Raw genomic sequence first — 19,065 nt, forward strand, 5'->3', positions numbered from 1 at the left:
AAAAAAATACAATAAAACTAAAAGGAGGTTGATCTACGTATTTTGATATATAATGACCTCCGAGATATGCTGTTAGTGAAAAATCAAGAGGCATGCTGCCATTTGTGTTGAAGGCCTGCAGAGGCACATGTGTACACATGCCCTCATCCTTGCCACCACTGGAAGCACATGCCAAGAGCCGGCAACAGGAGCTGCCTATCGGGGAGAAGCTCAGTGCAGGGAGAATGAGACTGCCTCCCCTTGATGGCTTTTGAATTTTGTACCACATAGCTGACCTCTGAATAGGTCATACTACCTACTCAAAAAATTACATAATGAAAACAGAAAATGTCTCTAAGGCCAAAGCTACACACAGATGTTTCATTAGTTAGTATACAGGTTGAGCTGTGTGGGCTCCAGTCCCAAAATAACAGCCGCTCACAACACAAGCACGTTTATCTTTCATGAAAAGGTCTCTGCATCCCTCAGTGGGGAAGCTGTGCCCTAAGATGACAGCAGGGCTGGCTCCCTCTGTCCTGTCTCCCCTGCCCCCAGGATGCTGGCTTGTTGCAGGTGCTCTGGGATGACTTCCTACCACTGGTACGCATATCCCAGCCACCAGGAGGGATAAGTGGGGCCCTCCAGGTGTCCAGAGCAAACAGTGTCACGGTGGAAGAAGGGGCCCGCTGGCAGCCTTGGCTATGAGGGTCCAGCAATAGGGGACTAAATAAATAATGGTACCCTGCGTAGAACCACATGACGGGATGGCCAGCCAATTGACCTGACTCAGGTGCAGGCTGTGTGGTGACCTGGAAAGACATTCAGGTCCTTTCAAATGACAACAGATCAATACAAACAGTATACAGTAGGTGCCCCTTATCCTCAAGAAGGCGTTCCAAGTCTCCCAGGTGATGCCTAAAACCATGGCTAGTACCCACTCCTAAACTGCATAGCCTATGCGCAAAGATATTTTTCCTTTTTCACAATTTTATGGATAGACTATTATTATTTTTTGTTAGTTTTTATTTCATAGTCATAAACTTAACTCTGCAATCCAGCTAGGCATGGAAGGGAACAAGGAAAACATGGAACCCAAAGGGAACTGCAGTGAGAGCACAAAGATTCTAGGATACTGTGAGCAAATGGGGTGGTGGGGTGCTCTTCTGAGCTACAGAAGGAATGGTCCGGTGGTTAAGATAAAACACAGGTCAAACTTATTAGAGTTGTCCACAGTTAGCAATGGTGATCTTCTTGCTGCTCTTGCCATTCCTGGACCCAAAGCACTTCATGGCCTCCACAATATTCATGCCTTCTTTCACCTTGCCAGAGACCACATGCTTGCCATCCAACTACTTGGTCTTGGCAGTGCAGATGAAAAACTGGGAATCGTTTGTGTTGGGTCGAGCATTTGCCATGGACAAGATGCCAGGACCTGTATGCTTCAGAATGAAGTTCTCATCATCAAATTTCTCCCTGTAGACAGACTTGCCACCAGTGCCATTATGACATGTGAAGTCACCACCCTGACACAAAAGCCCTAGAATAATTCTGTGAAAGCAGGAACCCTTATAACCAAATCCTTTCTCTCCAGTGCTCAGAGCACGAAAGTTTTCTGTCTTTGGAAACTTGTCTGCAAACAGTTCGAAGGAGACGCGCCCCAAGGGCTCGCTGTCAATGGTGATGTTGAAGAATACGGTGGGGTTGACCATGGCTGGTAGTACAGGGCTCCTGGCGGCAGTGGCGTCTGCAAAGCCTTTTTTGTTGTGTTTTTTTTTAACAGATTGGGTCTCACTCTGTCACCCAGGCTGAACTGCAGTGATGCAATCATAGCTCACTGTACCCTTGAACTTCTGGGCTCAAGTGATCCTCCTGCCTCAGCCTCCCGAGTAGCTAGGAGTACAGGTGTATGCCACTATGCCTGGCTAATTTTTTTTTTTTTTTTTGTAGAGGCAGGATCTTGCTATATTACCCAGACTGATCTCGAACTCCTGGGCTCAAGTGATCCTCCCACCTTGGCCTCCCAAAGTGGTGGGATTATAGACATGAGCCACTGCACCTGGCCCCAAGGATTCCTTCTTACAGCCACAGTATATGATCTTCTTTTCTGATAGGGAACTTTCACCTTTTCACTTAAGAAAGCACTTTATGGCTTCTCTATGGTGTATCCAAACTGCCAGTGCCACTCCTCTTGTGCTTTAGGGCCATGGAAGTAAAGTAAGGGTGACTTGACCACAAACGCTGTGATTCCAAGACAGTGAATCTGATCACAGAGATGGCTACTAAGTGACCTGCAGGCGGGGACGCTGGCAAAGAGAAAAGTCGCATCCAGGGCGGGACAGGGTGGGATGGCCCCAGATTTCATCACGCTACTCAGAAAGGCATATTTAAAACTTAGGAACTGTTTCTGGAATTTTCCATTGAATATTTTTGAACCAACGTTGACCAAGCATAACTGAAACTGCAGAAAGCAAAATCACAGATAAGGGGATGATGTGGTTTGGGTGTGTCCCCATCAAAATCTCATATTGAACTGTAGTTCCCATAATCCCCATGTGTTATGGGAAGAACCCGGCGGGAAGTAACCGAATCATGGGGGCGGTTACCCTCATGCTGTACTCATGACAGAGAATGAGTTCTCATGAAATCTGATGATTTTATAAAGGGCTTTCGCCCCCCTCACTCTCATTCTTCTCTCTCCTGCCACCCTGTGAAGAAGGATGTGTTTGCTTCCCCTTCTGCCATGAGTGTAAGTTTCCTAAGGCCTCTCCAGCCATGCAGAACTGTGAGTCAATTAAACCTCTTTCCTTTAAAAATTACCTGGTCTAACATTCATCCTTATAGCAGCATGAGAACGGATTAATACGGGGCGGGGGCTACTATATTTGCATTTTTGTAAATATTTATAAATAGGAAAATGTATATATGAGTATACCAAGCCATGGCGTTTTTGCTTAGTGATTCATTCGAATGTTCTACATTAAAAATGTGGTTTCAGGCCAGGCGCAGTGGCTCACGCCTGTAATCTCAGCACTTTGGGAGGCCGAGGCAGAAGGATCACAAGGTCAGGAGTTCGAAACCAGCCTGACCAACATGGTGAAACCCCGTCTCTACTAAAAATACAAAAATTAGCCAGGCATGGTGGCACATGCCTGTAATCCCAGCTACTCAGGAGGCTGAGGCAGGAGAATCGCGTGAACCCGGGAGGCGGAGGTTGCAGTGAGCCGAGATTGTGCCACTGCACTCCAGCCTGAGCGACAGAGCAAGACTCTGCCTCCAAAAAAAAAAAAAAGTGGTTTCGCAAAAAGAAACCACTCTGTCGCTCTGTCGCCCAGGCTGGAGTGCAGTGGCGCAATCTCAGCTCACTGCAAACTCCGCCTCCCGGGTTCACGCCATTCTTCTGCCTCAGCCTCTCGAACAGCTAGGACTACAGATGCCCGCCACGACGCCCGGCTAATTTTTTGTATTTTTAGTAGAGACGGGGTTTCATCGTGGTCTCGATCTCCTGACCTCGTGATCCGCCCGCCTCGGCCTCCCAAAGTGCTGGGATTACAAGCGTGAGCCACCGCGCCCGGCTGCAAAAAGAACTTTTTTAAAACTTCATTTGGAAACCAAGATAAGCACTCTGCTTTTACCGGCTCTTTCTTTAGTTTTCTTAAAATGTTAATAAATACCCCTAAAGTAGTGAAGAACAAGTATCCCCCTGCCCTCTCAAAAAAAGAAACACTAAAGGAAAAAACTATGGGAATTTCTTATATTAACTGAATCCCCAACCTTCTCTGGGAAGGTACTATATGAGCTGGAACACTGAGGGAACACAGCCACGGGAATAAAGAAGTCCCTATTTCCCCACGGTGTGTGAGTTTAAGCCAGGAACAGAAGTGCACTAAACAAAACAGAAACTGTAAAGGTGACATCCCAGTTCAGTCCTTGACTCCAGTCAGGTTTTTCCTAAGGCTGGGAAAGCATGACAGGCCACTAACTTACTCAAAGCACCCACAAGGAGCCACCATCAAGGGCGGATTGGGCATAGACTGCAGCACTGGGGTACGGGAGGGCTGAAGTGGGTACCTCCCGGCAGCGCTTTCACCCAGGAGATGCAAAACCAGATTCTGTGGGCCATGTCACTTCTCACTGGAACTTGGCTTCGTGCAACTCTGAATGATGGTGATGCTGGGGGCAGGGGGCAGAGGCTCCAGAGAAAGGGGTGCTGAAATGTACGAGGCTACAGGTAAGGCAGTCAGAAAAGAGATGATTAAGCCATGAAAGAAGCAAAAAAGAAAAAAATTTGTTACTAATTATACTGATGCTATAAAATAAAAGGAGTCCTTTAAGGGACTTGAGAGAATCGAGTTCCCAATTATTGATTTGCAATATTCTTTAAGCAAAGAAATGTATGATTTTTTAAAAATTAATTCATTGACCCATGACACTGGTGAATTTTGGTTCCAAAGGTGTTCAGGTTGGTAATCAATCTATGACTTATAAAGAAAAAGACCTTGAGACATTATCAAATTACTCTTATTGAGAGTCCATGAGACTGTAGTTTAGTGAAAAGCAACAGATTTACAGTCAGATAGACTTAAAAGCCAAGTTTGAATTTGAGTTATGGCCAGGATAAGTTATTAAAACTGATAAGCCTCAGTCTCCAATTGTTATTGTAATGAGTCAACCAGGGAAAATATATAAAGCCAGGCATGGTGGCTCACGCGTGTAGACCCAGCACTTTGGGAGGCAGAAGAAGGGTGGATCACTTGAGATCAGGAGTTCAAGACCATCCTGGCCAACATGGCAAAAATCCATTTCTGCTAAAAATACAAAAATTAGCCAGGCGTGGTGGCAGGTGCCTATAATCCCAGTTACTTGGGAGGCTGAGGCAGGAGAATCTCCTGAACCCAGGAAGTGGAGGTTGCAGTGAGCCAAGATCACGCCACTGCACTCCAGCCTGGGTAACAGAGCGATACTCTGTCTCAAAAAAAAAAAAAAAAAAGAAAAATACATAAGCATATGCCAAGAGTTCAAAAAATTAGTTATCATTTAAAAATGTTGGGCCCTATATAGCAGAACAAAACTAAAAACTCTACAGCCAAAGTCCTCTCAATGAGAAGTAGAAAAAGAAAAACCTTCACATATTCTTAATGCATATAAAATAAAGACAGTTTGAAATAAATTTGTCAATGGGAATTAAGAGCTATTGGAATCCATTCCGCAAATCTTTAGTAAGTTACAAACACGTGCAAGGTACCAGGTATCCCAAGGATCATAGACTGAAAGTGCTGTCTCCATGCACACAATCTACCTGTGAGTAGACAGGCAGACACACACTGTGTTCTGCAGACATGTTTTGAGGTGTGTCTTAGTTCAGCCTGCTATTAAAGAATACGATAGACTGATTACTTAAAGAACAGACATTTATTTCTTACAGTTCTGGAGGCTGGAAGTCCATCAAGATCAGGGTGCCAGCAGGGTCAGGTTTTTGGTGAGGGCCTCATTCTTGGCAGAGGAACAAAGCGCTGGATTCTTTATCACTTTATAAGCATGCACTGATCCTATTCATGGGGGCTCCACCCTTGTGAGCTATTTACCCTCCAAAGGTGCCACCTCCAGACACCATCACGTTAGGGATTTAGGCTTCAACATATGAATTGGGAGGCAGATACAATTCAGTCCCAGCAAGGGGCCAGCATTGTTCACTACGTCCTTCCCTGAAAACTCCCTTTGCCCACAGGTTTCACCAAAGATGTGGCCCTCAGTGGCCATGTTGTACCACACAATTCTCTCCTACCCCTCCCTTTCCCTTCTCCATCACAGTGGACTGGATCATGCCTGGATAATCCCTTTCTTAGCCAGAAACCAGTGAGATCCTTTCTGGAGAATCTGCACTAAGGAACAGATGCTTGGGGCAGTCTAGTTGACAGAGAGGGAGACAGAGAGGGAGAGAGGTTAGAAAGACAGATGGACCTTGGGTACTTGACTTTCTAATGTTTAATTCTAATAAAGTCCAGCCATACTTTATTTTCAGATAACCTATTGTATATTTAAATAAAATTGTTTTAAAATATTGATTGACTGATTGATTGAGACAGAGTCTCACTGTCGCCCAGGCTCACTGGAGTACAGTGGCGCAATCTCGGCTCACTGCAATGTATGCTTATAAAGTGATCTCCATCTCCCGGGTTCAAGCAATTCTGCCTCAGCCTCCCAAGCAGCTGGGATTACAGGTGCCCACCATCATGCCAGACTAATTTTTGTATTTTCAGTAGAGACGGGGTTTCACCATGTACCCCAGGCTGCTCTCGAACTACTGACCTCAGGTGATCCACCCGCCTCAGCCTCCCAAAGTGCTGGGATTACAGGCGTGAGCCACTGCGCCCAGCAAAATAAAACCTTTTACTCAAGCTGGTTGGTAGATGCTACACACACATAAAGCAACAGACGCAAAGACCCACATCTCCTATTTGTGATTGTGGACAAGGAACTTACCTCTAGGAGCCACAGCTTGGGGCAGGAGAATGAGGGTCTGCCCGAGCGGAGGGCTGGGGAGACAAGGTGAGAGCAACTGGGAAAGATGTCATGGGAAAGACACACTCACTAAGAGCTACAGGGCCTCTGGCAGGGGTCAGCGCCTTTGATCATAGCGGCTGTGGAAGGCTTCATGAAAGAAAGGACATTTGGGCTGACCTTGAATTTAGAGAAGAGGAGAAGAAAGATCAGAAGACACTCTCAGAAGCAGAGGAAGCCATGACCCACAGAAAGGCGCGGACAGTAACAAATTCCTCTTGGTGAACAATGATGTCTGACGCTGAATTCAAAGTTGTTTTCTGTGCTACTCTGTAATCAGACCTCCCTCCCTCCCCATTAGCCACAAACGCTTCAGCAAATGCTGTGCACAATAGCTGGATTTTAGTGATTCCTGGGAGGAGAGTGGTGAGAGATACAGAACTGAAGATAACCGTGTTCCACCCAAGGTCAAATGGTGAAGAAAAAGAGCACCCTAAGGACACATAGGCACAAGGAGCCCAGTGATGGGGCAAGTTGGCTGCAGTGTGGGTGTGCCTGAGGACCATGAAAACCTAAGTGTCCGAGAAACCCCCATGAACATGTATCAGCTCGGGCCATTTTGTTTAGATAGTAAAGGAAAGGTACCAGGCGTGGTGGCTCACGCCTGTAATCCCAGCACTTTGGGAGGCTGAGGTGGGGAGATCACTTGAGGTCAGGAGTTCGAGACCAGCCTGGCCAACGTGGTGAAACCCCGTCTCTACTAAAAATACAAAAATTAGCTGGGCATGGTAGTGCGCGCCTATAATGCTGGCTACTAGGGAGGCTGAGGCAGGAGAATCGCTTGAACCTGGGAGGTGGAGGTTGCAGTGAGCAAAGATCACGACACTACACTCCAGCCTGGGCAACAGAGTGAGACTCCATCTCAAAAAATAAAAAAATTAAAAAAAAAAAAAAAAGGAAAGGCGATCCCAGCATGTCAAAGGACATGGAAACCCCTTGGTAATAGAACAACAGGGAAAAAATGCCAGAAGCTTCTAGACTGAAAACAAGTTAAAACAGACAAAAAGAATAAGGTTACCTACAAAAGAAAGAGAAGCAGAGAAAACAGCATCTGGCCAGGCGCAGTGGCTCACACCTGTAGTCCCAGCACTTTGAGGGAACCGAGTCAGGTGGATCACCTGAGGTCAAGGTCAGGAGTTCGAGACCAGCCTGGCCTAGGTGACAGAGCGAGACTCCGCCTCAAAAATCAAAAATAAAACAAAGAAAATAACATCTGTACCAGTAAGTGCTGGAAGATATTAAAACAACGTTTATGGAGTTTCAAGGAAAACGATTGTTATCATAGAGTCACATGCACATCCAGGCTATGCATTACGTGGGAGGGGAAAAGAATGGCATTTTCAGACACGCAAGAACTCAAAATATATCATCCACACACTCTAAGAAAAAAAATCATGTGAGAATGCTGTTAAAGAAGAAAAAGAGCGGATGTGTTTTATTTTTTACTTTTATTTTTTTGAGACAGAGTCTTGCTCTGTCGCCCAGGCTAGAGTGCAATGGTGCGATCTCAACTCACTGCAACCTCCACCTCCCGGGTTCAAGTGATTCTCCTGCCTGCCTCAGCCTCCCGAGTAGCTGGGATGACATACGCCTGCCACCACACCTGGCTAATTTTTTTTGTATTTTCAGTAGAGATGGGGTTTCACCATGTTGTCCAGGCTGGTCTCGAACTCCTGACCTCAAGTGATCCACCCACCTCAGCCTCCCAAAGTGCTGGGATTACAGGCGTGAGCCACCATGCCTGGACGGGAGGATGTGTTTTATAAGGAACAGTGGAAACCCATAAAAACAATAAAGCTGTCAGGAAAGTCTAAAATGTTTTTGTTAACAGGGATGTGAAACATGTAATAGTTAAGAAAAAAGTCTCTAGTGACACACGGGCAAAAATAAAAGAATTACAGTTCCAGGTTATTTCAATTAAACCTAGGAAATGAAAAGAAGTCAAAATATCCTACACGATTTTTCTTCTGAGATGGTAGAATATTTTAAATAGTGGTTAATTTTTTGATATGGATAAAGAAATATAGATGAAAACATACTTGTTCAAAATGTACAGATCGCCAGGCACGGTGGCTCACGCCTGCAGTCCCAGCACTTTGGGAGACCGAGGTGGGTGAACTGCTTGAGCTCAGGAGTTCGAGACCAGCCTAGACAACATAGTGAGACCCTGTCTCTACAAAAATACAAAAATTAGCCAGGTGTGGTGGCATGTGCCTGTAGTCCTAGCTACTTGAGAGTCTGAGGTGGGAGGATCACTTGAGTCCAGGAGGTCAAGGCTGCAATGAGCTGAGATTGTGCCACTGCACTCCAGCCCAGGAGACAGAGTGAGATCTTGCCTCAAAAAAAAAAAAAAAAAAAAGGCATACAGATAATCCACAGAAGAAAACAAGAACGAAAACTAGACATATTCTACCAAAGACAGTAAATAAAATACAGGTATTTTTGAGTACCAGGAAAGCTTATAAACAAAATTCAAAGACTGAATATGATCTGAGCTGTCCAGTATGGTAGCCACCAGTCACATAGGGCTATTTAAATTTAAATTAATTCAAATAAAATAAAAAAATTCAGCTCAGTCACACTTGTCACATGCAAGTGCTCCATGTGTTGATGACCGCCCAACTGGATTACTATCACCCCAGAAAGTTCCAGCACACAACAGTAAGAGTCAGTGAAAGATACATGGTAACATGCACCCAGGTACAGTAAGATCCCAGCGATGTTAAACACACACACATATTAAAAAGTGAGTTCATTATCAGTGGTGACATCTCTGGGAAATAAGGTGACCAGGGGCTTTCACTCTACCTTATATACTTTATTGTTTGATATATATATATTTTATTTATATATATATTTGATTTATATATCTCTATGTATTTGATATTATATATCTATATTTGATATTTATATATATCTATATATTTGATATTTATATATCTATATATTTGATATTTTTTGATATTTATATATGTGATATATAAATATATACATATAAGAGATACATATATATATATACATATATATATATGTATATTTTTAGACAGAGTCTCATTCTGTTGCCCAGGCTGGAGTACAGTAGTGCGATCACAGCTCTCTGAGCTGAAGCAATTCTCCCACCTCAGCCTCCCAAGTAGCTGGAACTATACGCATGCACCACCATGTCTAGCTCATTTTTTATTTTGTCGAGATAGGGTCTTGCTATGTTGCCCAGGCTGATCTTGAATTCTTGGCCTCAAGCGATCCTCTGCCTTGGCTTCCCAAAGCACTGGGATGACAGGCATGAGCCACCACACCTGGCCCTATTGTTTGATTTTTGAATAAGCGTATCTTTAAAAAGTCATTAACATGTTTTCAAATGAAACAACAATTTCTTGAACTTGGAGTAGAACTTGGTTCTGTTAAAATAAAGTGATTTTAACTAGTATAGATGTATAGCGTACATTTGTGCTAATAAAGATGGCAAAGTATGTGTCCTATATTTAGACAACCCTGGAAAAAGTTTGTTCTGGGCCAAACGGTGACATCACCCATTCAGATGCAAGTCTTACCAGATACTTGATCATTTCAAACTGTAGTTCTTGATTTGAGGAGGTCCCTCAGGCAAAGGACTGTTGTTAATTCATTTTTACATTTAGATTTATACAGATTGATAACAGATCAAATTTCAGAAAGGGCAGCTTTTAGTTATCCCTAAATTTTCCATAAGAAAAATCTATTGCAAGTCATAATATGTTTCTGCGTTTTCCCACTGATACCACACAGCTGACAAAGGGGAAGTTCCCAACTCAATTTCAACAATAGACAGATAAAGTCAGATACAACAACATAGCGCCCAAAGAAGAACTTCTTCCTTTTTTTCACCCCCCTAAAGTGGGGATGGTAGAAGATAGGTTATGTTCTTTGTTAAAAGAATTCCAAAGTTTTCATCTTTGTCCAATACCAGATCTTCAATCTTTCTAAGAAAAAGAACCCTTAAAAACGTCTTAGGCCGGGCACGGTGGCTCACACCTGTAATCCCAGCACTTTGGGAGGCCGACGTGGGTGGATCATGAGGTCAGGAGATCGAGACCATCCTGGCTAACACGGTGAAACCCCATCTCTACTAAAAATACAAAAAAATTAGCCGGGCGTGGTGGCGGGCACCTGTAGTCCCACCTACTCAGGAGGCTGAGGCAGGAGAATGGCATGAACCTGGGAGGCGGGGCTTGCAGTGAGCTGAGATCACGCCACTGCACTCCAGCCTGGGGAACAGAGCGAGACTTGGTCTCCAAAAAAAAAAAAAAGGTCTTAACCTTTAAATACTAAAACTATTTCATGTCTACCCCAGGGACTAATTTAGTCACGTATCTGCCAACAAAGACATACTCACCTATGTTTATTTTGGTTCCTATATAAATCTTCTTAGTAGCTGCTTCCAGTGACTATTGAGGGAAAATCTCTCTTAATGGAAAGCTACGAGAAACATCTATTTTTCTAGGAAGTATATGCGCTCTGTAAGTCAATGTTGGTAAAGCAAGGGGAGAGATTTAGTTTTGTTACCAAAGTTCCACACGAATTCTATTTGACTCTGTCTTCAGCAATGGACAATAACATTAGCTCAGTAAGAGATCATGACCAATACCAAATGCATTTCATAACTGGAAAAGCCGGACATCAAAAGGATAGCGAGAAGACCATGGGTTCTAAATGATTCTTCAACAATTTGCCCTGTCCTCAATGTCCCCAAAGCCCTTCAGAAGAAAGTAACAGAAGGCAAGAATATAGCAAAATGAGGCCGGGCGCGGTGGCTCACGCTTGTAATCCCAGCACTTTGGGAGGCCGAGGCGGGCGGATCACAAGGTCAGGAGATCGAGACCACGGTGAAACCCCGTCTCTACTAAAAAATACAAAAAATTAGCCGGGCGTGGTGGCGGGCGCCTGTAGTCCCAGCTACTCGGAGAGGCTGAGGCAGGAGAATGGCGTGAACCCGGGACGCGGAGCTTGCACTGAGCCGAGATTGCGCCACTGCACTCCAGCCTGGGCGACAGAGCAAGACTCCGTCTCAAAAAAAAAAAAAAAAAAGAATATAGCAAAATGAGGGAAGTATTAAAGATCCTTGAGCATCTTAACCTCAGATCCAACCGTGAAAGCTCCTAGGAAATTCATCCTCCAGGCTGGGCACCATGGCCTATAATCCCAGCACTTTTGGGAGGCCGAGGTGGGGGGATCACCCCAGGTCAGGAGTTCAAGACCAGCCTGACCAACATGGTAAAACCCCGTCTCTACTAAAAGTACAAAATTAGCCAGGTGTGGTGGCACACGCCTGTAATCCCAGCACTTTGGGAGGCCGAGGCGGGGGATCACCTGAGGTGATCACCTGAGGTCAGGAGTTTGAGACCAGCCTGACCAACACAGTAAAACCCCGTCTCTACTAAAAACACAAAATTAGCTGGGCGTGGTGATGCACGCCTGTAATCCCAGCTACTCAGGAGGCTGAGGCAGGAGAATTGCTTGAACCCGGGAGGCGGAGGTTGCAATGCACCAAGATCGTGCTATTGCACTCCAGCCTGGGTGACAAAAGCAAAACTCCATCTCAAAAAAAAAAAAAAAAAATCATCCTCCAGGTCACCTCTTTCATACCACTGCCACCCATAGCAGAACAGAAATCTTCAGTAATCTGGACTATTTCTAATAATTCATATAGAAAGCTGGACTGAGGTTAATTTTTATCTATGTAGAAAGTCTTTCCAGGCTCCTTCAAGCTCTTTATAAAGACCTACTCCCTAATTCTAATTGCAAATCATGTGTTCAAGTAAGTTATATAAGTATCTCTTCAGGCAGTCCTCTATTAGTCTGGTTCTAATTGCCGCATATTGTTTGAAAATAATAAAATTATACTTGTCTGAATATAGTCTCACTAATTAAAACTGACAACCCCTTCTTCTCCCACGTTCTTTGTAATTCATGAAAGTTTTATAGTGGTTTGCCACTTCCATGCTTGGGTGGACCGAAAAGTTAAAGAGTACATTTAATTCTTTACACTGGCTTACACCTGTAATCCCAGCACTTTGGGAGGCCGAGGCAGGCAGATCACCTAAGGTCAGGAGTTCGAGACCAGCCTGGCAAACATGGTGAAACCCCATCTCTACTAAAAATACAAAAATTAGCTGGGTGTGGTGGCATGCGCCTGTAATCCCAGTTACTCAGGAGGCTGAGACAGGAGAATTGCTTGAATTCAGGAGGCGGAGGTTGCAGTGAGCCGAGATTGCACCACCGCACTCCCAGCCTGGGTGACAGAGCAAGACTCCGTCTCAAAAAAAATAAAAATAAAAATAAAAAAGGTACATTTTCCATGAAAAACAAGATATAAAGACAGTGAGACTCAAGTATTTTATAATACTTATGCCATTGCTTTTAATTAAACATAAAACATATGACATTTCATTCATGGGCTCTTAGCATTATCTATAAAATGAAATACCCTTTTTAGACCATGAACAAAATTCCATGAAAATAAAAGCATATGCAGTTTTACATATTTATATACTTACATTTTGGTGCAAAACAAGACTCTAAGTGGGTATTTCCCTTTTATCTGAGGCTCTTGTTTCAACTTAATATGTCTAAAATGACTAGCAAATACATTACACTGAGTGGTGGGGTAAATGAATTCTTGCAGGCCACAAGGGTACTATTCAGTAAATTACCTCTCTGCACTGGCTGCTGCCTGGTGGCCTCAAATTGACAAACTGCCTTCAAGAGGTGAAACATGTTCTTACTGATTCACCCAAAGGCTCATTATTTGTTATTTATTTAAACTGATGGGAATGAAGAGGTCGAGTATAGAAAAAGAGTCTTTCAAATTTTAACATTTACAAACTTGAGCTACTTAAAGAAAACCTAGGTTTCTACTGCGATATCATCAGTACATGAGCCAAATAAAACACATTTACTCCCCCAAATTTGGCACACATTGTCTAAATTCAAATCCAAACAGGCAATCCAAGGAGAGCAGTCATTTGGAGTTTTCCTAATCTCCTTACATTTAAATAGAGTACAATACGTCCATTATGTTAATCTTTTCCCACTAGAAGCTATTAACATGGTATCTGCTCTTGGTTAAAACATTTCAGTCCCTGGGGCATCTCTAAATTTTGATTAACCTTTCTAATATATAATGAATGTGCTGATATACAAAACTGAAAACTTCCGAAGGCAGCACAGATGCCTCTGGGTGCTACTCTGGAAACTTTAGCTTCTTGAAAGGTGTCGGGGGACAGGCTCAGATCAATGTGCACACAGATGAGGAATTCTTTGTACTAGGGACATTCTCAACAGTGTAAGCAAAGAAGTCCTAATCAAGCCCCCAACCTAGAATATCAATCAAAGGAGGAACAATAAACAGAAATTACAGCAGAGAAGATAAAAGTCCGGCGTCTCTCCAGAAAGATAACACAGGTACTGAAGCTAATCCATCAGCTTGCATCTGCACCTGGGCCCATTTCTGGCAATAGAACTACCGTTTCAAAAACATATTTGTATTTAGCTATCTATCACAAGCACGTTTCTATCCCTGCATAAACAGAGCTCAGGTTCAGATTCCTGTGCAATCTCCTTTCCTCTCTTTAAAAAAAAAATTCTAGACTCGAACATTCGATACTTGCAGCCGCCACTGAAGTATTCACGGCAAAAATAAAAACAACTTGCAAATGGGAGATGCACATAGTCAGCTTTTCTTTTTCTTGATTTCTTGTTAATATTTTATAATGAATTAGAGATCGGTCAAAAGTCCCTTTCTTTAATAAATCTTAAAGTAGACAAGTAGAATGCAAATGATTTACACTTTCAGTGATCAATCATTTCAAGAATCTATGAACTGAGTAAACCATCTGTGACTCAGGCCTCCCTATCATGTTTTTTAAGCTGACCCACTTCTCCATCACTCACCATGGTTCGAAAAATCTCACTTCTAAGGGTGTAGCAAGAACCGCTCTGTGCCAGCGCATAGTTTGAATCCAATAGGGTAAAAGGGTAATGCAAATAGCACTTTAAAAGGACACCAGTTTTTATTTAAAATGCCCCACTGCCTCTAAAAAGAGAGCATCAACACCGGCCTTCACCTGAAGCAATCCTTTTCTCCAACAGAAGAGCAAATCAAGTCTGCAGGGTTCGGGGGCAAAGGGAAAGGATTAAGAAACACGATCAAGTGTGAAAATGCGTGGTGCATCGAGTTTTGGAGATCAAATACCAGCTTTGCAAACGGGATGCGGCCAGGTCAGCGGGAGCCCGGTTCAGGGGGTCGGCCCTGCTCTGAAGAGCTCTAGGGACACGCGAGGCGATGCAAAGCCCAGTATCCCCAGCAGGGGCCGGGCCCGGGACCCCCTCGACGCCAGAACTTTGCGCAGTTCGCCGCCGGCAGCCCCGACACCACCAGGGGCACCTCCACGCCGCTCCACCCACGTCTTTGCCCATTCTTTTCGGGTGGCGGCGGCGGAGAGGGGGTCTGAAGGGACTTAACAAGAATGGCAGGGGGCAGAGGAGGGCGACCTCCTACCCCAGGCTGCGGTCGCCACAAAGGGAAAGGCGTAGCGCCTCTCCTCGGCGCCCACCAGAGCCACCCGCGGGCGAGGGCAGCACGCGCCTCCTGGGCCAGGCCGCCGGCGGGGATGGGCGAGGCTGGCCGGGGGCGCGCGGCAGGTGACAGTAGCGTCTCCCCGCCCGGGCCCCAGCCTCCCCGCCCACCCCGGGCCTCGCCTCCCCGCGCACTGTCCTCTCCCGCGAGCCGCGCGCCCTGGACCTCACCATGGGATCCGCGCCACGGAGAAGCCATCGCGGGGCGGAGCGGCCGAAGAGCCCCCAGTCCTAGGAGCCACCCCCAAGCCGGAGACCCTGGGGCGCGCGGTCCCCGCCCTGTCGCGCCCGGTGCGCCCGCGCGCCGCCCTTACCCTTTGGCGTGCTCCGTCTCCTCCTCATTGTCCCCGTCTATCCCGCACGTGTCCTGGTCGTCCAGTTCCAGGCTCTGCTGGCTGGCCGCAGACTCGCTGTCCTCCGCCATCGCGGCGGCGCTGGCTGGGGAGGCGGTGCTCGGGGCCGGGCCGGCGCGGCGGGGCGGGCGCGGCCGGCGTGGCCGCAGCTCCCTCTAGTGCCTCCCGCCGTACTGCTTGGAGTCGGAGCCCAGGCGCTGCGCCCCGCCCGCCCCGCCCCGCCCTCCGTCCCCGCCCCGCCCCGCCCTCCGTCCCCGCCCCGCCCCGCCCCGCCCTCCGTCCCCCCCGCCCCGCCCCGCCCCGCCCTCCGTCCCCGCCCCTCACCGCCCTCCGTCCCCGCCCCTCACCGTCCACGCCCTGCCTGCCGGCCCCGCCCTGCCCCACGGGCTTGAACCCCGCCCACCTCTTCGTCCCTCCCCATCAAGCCCCGCCTCTCCCCGTCCCGCCGGCTTCAATCCAGCTCCCTAACCCCGCCCGCCTCTAAGGCCCCTCCCCTCCAGCCCCGCCTCTCCCCGCCCTGCCGGCTTCATCCCGCCCTCTAACCCCGCCCACCGCTGCAGCCCCTCCCAGCTGGCCCCGCCCCGCCCAGCTCCAAACCTGCTCACCGCGGCCAGCCCTGCACAGGGCCGAGTCCTGTACATCGAGGCCTGCGCGGTGCCTCTGCCCGGTACTTGGCTTTCAAGGCTGCAAACGTACAGACTTGACATCCTGAGTGGCGGCATTTTTGGAACACAGGCCATGCGATTTTACTTCTGGACGAATTAGGGAGCGCTCCCAACCCGTGCAGGGGTTTTTCCCACACAGGACTAGGCACTCAGGGCTGGGGCTTTCCAGAAGCTCTTCCCGCCCCTCCACATACATGTTAACAATTCCATTTCGCATCTATCTATCCATCCAATACATTATAAAATCAAGTTAAAAGTCAAAACAGAGTATTTCCAACCCTCCACCGCCCTGTCCCGATCAGGCTTGCAGCACTAAAACTCTTGACAGAAATTTTTGAGCTACCTCTGCTTTCCCTGGACACTACTACGGACGGCTCAGACCAGAACAGACATCTTGAGGGACATGGGGACGTGTCCACGATGCTGGGGGATTGGACAGTTTCAGGTAGGCCACCCTGGCTTTCCCAAAGTCAAGGTCATGACCTGGATTTCCAAGCAAACGTGCACGGCCTTCTGTGCTGAAATTGCCCGCTGTCTCTCTCAGAAGAGGGAAGGGAGGCACTCTGTACTATTGCCAAATAGAAGACTGGTGAAGTTCAGCCTTTCTTATTTGCTATTGCATTCTGTACAGAGCAGCCCTGTCCTTTGCTTTGCTGAGATGATCTTGTTCAAATGCGCTGCTAGGCCACCGGAAGTCTCCGCAGTGGTTTTGCAAAGATAATCATCAGAACCCGCTCAGTGAGGAAAATGAGACTTTAAAGAGCCACCTGAATTTTTTGGTGTGGGTCCTTTATTTGCAGAAGATACTAGGAGCATTTTATGGCTTTTTTCCCAAGGGAGACTATGTCTTTAAAACGCAATGAGCTAGAAGTATCAAAAGATGAAAACTGCAGAGCGATTTCAAAGCCCGTCAGCTGTTTGGCGTTGAGACAACTAAAATTCTGTAAGAAGGGCAAATGGGGCCAAAACACAAAAGGGAAAACAATATTGCCTTTAACAACTGCAACTATTTCTGAGGCAAAATATCACATGTCACCTCCGTGAAACTTTAGGATAAAAGCAAATACAGATGAGTGAGGTTCCTGCAGCTCATCTCTATGAACATGGATTGTTGGAGAACCGGTAGCCCGCTCGGGTAACCAACAGGAAACTGGCCAGGAGCAAGCCTATCAATCAAGTCAGCCACTCTAACCTGCCAGAAGGGCTCTCTAAAAGAGTTTTTAAAACTTAAGGCAAAGGAAACTCAGCAGACATATATTTATCTGAATTTTCAAGAAGTTTTGACTAAGAACTGCTCTAAAAAAAGAATAAGAAAACAAATAATCCTGGAAAAATAAAATGAGGGCATCAAAAACCAGTGAAACACTAGAAAACAATGACAAACAGGGAACATCTGTTCCCCAGAATGGAAACAAGTTGGTACAGTACTGGATTGAAGTATTATATAATACAAATGTTTTACAGCATTAATCTTTGGAAGGAGGGAAAAGTTTACAGATGACCCTGGGGCTTCCTAAATCTTACTGTCCTGTATAGAAACACTACGTTTCTAAACATTTTTACTTATTTCCCTGGCTTAATTCCAGAATTTGGAGAATTGGAACCAAGTGGCATCTTCCAGCATCTTAGATCTAAAGTTTATTTGGTGGATGGGAGCACTGTAGAATGGCTGCCAGTGTATTATTTTTTCAAGTTTCAGTTATTTATTAATCAGTGTAATCTCCAATAGATTATATCAACATGATTTCATTCATTTAGAGGAGAACTATTTCCTGGTGAAGTGGAAAATTGTGCGGATGGATTCTGGAAGAACTTCAGTCTAAAGCAGCTTTATAGTGAAATATTTCATTTGGAAATCTGGACCTTCTTTCTTCAGGTTGCTGTGATCCACATTCATTGAGTAGAACTTGTATTGATCATCGGGACCCAGTTTGTTCCAGGGATCTGGGTGATTCTTTCAGTCCCAACTAACATCTAGATTGAACAATGCCAGACGCAAGAGATACAGTCCTGCTCCAGTACCTCTAGCTCCAATAAATACTAAGAGGGGGATCAAGTTTGGATGCTTCTTGGCCTGACCGATGATCTGGTGGAGCATGTTTGTGGCAGAGGCCTCCAATTGGAAAGGAGAGAACCAGCCTAGCCACCAGGCCCTGGGCTAAGTAGTATCTTGCCAGTGTATTTTAAAAGGCCTTTGGGAATTTTCTATTCTGCCTGGCCCACTCCTACTACAGATGTAAGACTATAGTTGTACAATTGGTCTTGTTTCATTTAAATTATTTTAACTTCTTTTTTAATTTTGGTAAAATACATACAACATAAAATGTACTATCCTAACCTTTTTTTTTTTTTTTTTTAGACGGAGTTTCACTCTTTTTGCCCAGGCTGGAGTGCAATGGCACAATCTCAGCTCACTGCAACCTCCGCCTCCCGGGTTCAAGCGATTCTCCTGTCTCAGCCCCCCAAGTAGCTGGGATTACAGGCGCCTGCCACCATGCTGGGCTAATTTTTGTATTTTTAGTAGAGATGGGGTTTTGCCATATTGGCCAGGCTGGTCTTAAACTCCTGACCTCAAGTGATTCGCCCACCTCAGCCTCCCAAAGTGCTGGGATTACAGGCGTGAGCCACTGCGCCCAGCCTGGAGTATTTTATTATGCAGTAATAACTAACCAACATACAGAAAAACAAAGACCAAAAGTTGCTAGCTAGTGTGCTTTAGAGTCTGGCTGGATTTTATTTTATTTTTTAAGTGACTCCATTTCTTTTTAATTTTTGAGGAACCCTGTAACTACCCTGCACCTTTTGCAACTGTGCATTGGAGAAGCTTTTCTCATGGTCACTGTGACGGTAATTTCCACCTCCTATTGCTTGGTATTCTGCTAAAAGGTTTTCATACT

At 45.8% G+C, this 19,065-nt stretch overlaps 1 protein-coding gene and 2 pseudogenes across 3 annotated transcripts in view; all 3 read right to left on the reverse strand.

The window, feature by feature from the left end:
* Nucleotides 1-15,678, reverse strand: part of NMT2 (N-myristoyltransferase 2) — a 61,536-nt gene extending 45,858 nt beyond the window's left edge. For 2 of the 3 annotated variants that reach the window (XM_055296635.1, XM_055296636.1), the window contains exon 1: nucleotides 15,465-15,678. In XM_055296635.1, the coding sequence (XP_055152610.1) occupies nucleotides 15,465-15,574 (110 nt within the window). In that variant the 5' untranslated portion in view covers nucleotides 15,575-15,678. The remainder of the gene's footprint in view (nucleotides 1-15,464) is intronic. The other variant, XM_063610124.1, reaches the window with a different exon arrangement.
* On the reverse strand, nucleotides 817-1,904 carry LOC129491938 (peptidyl-prolyl cis-trans isomerase A-like; annotated as a pseudogene).
* Nucleotides 15,679-16,912: 1,234 nt separating the features above from the next.
* LOC129491940 (cytochrome c oxidase subunit NDUFA4-like) lies at nucleotides 16,913-18,332 on the reverse strand (annotated as a pseudogene).
* Between the last annotated feature and the right edge of the window lie 733 nt (nucleotides 18,333-19,065).

This window comes from Symphalangus syndactylus, chromosome 10 (assembly GCF_028878055.3).
Source record: "Symphalangus syndactylus isolate Jambi chromosome 10, NHGRI_mSymSyn1-v2.1_pri, whole genome shotgun sequence".
NCBI lineage: Eukaryota > Metazoa > Chordata > Mammalia > Primates > Hylobatidae > Symphalangus > Symphalangus syndactylus.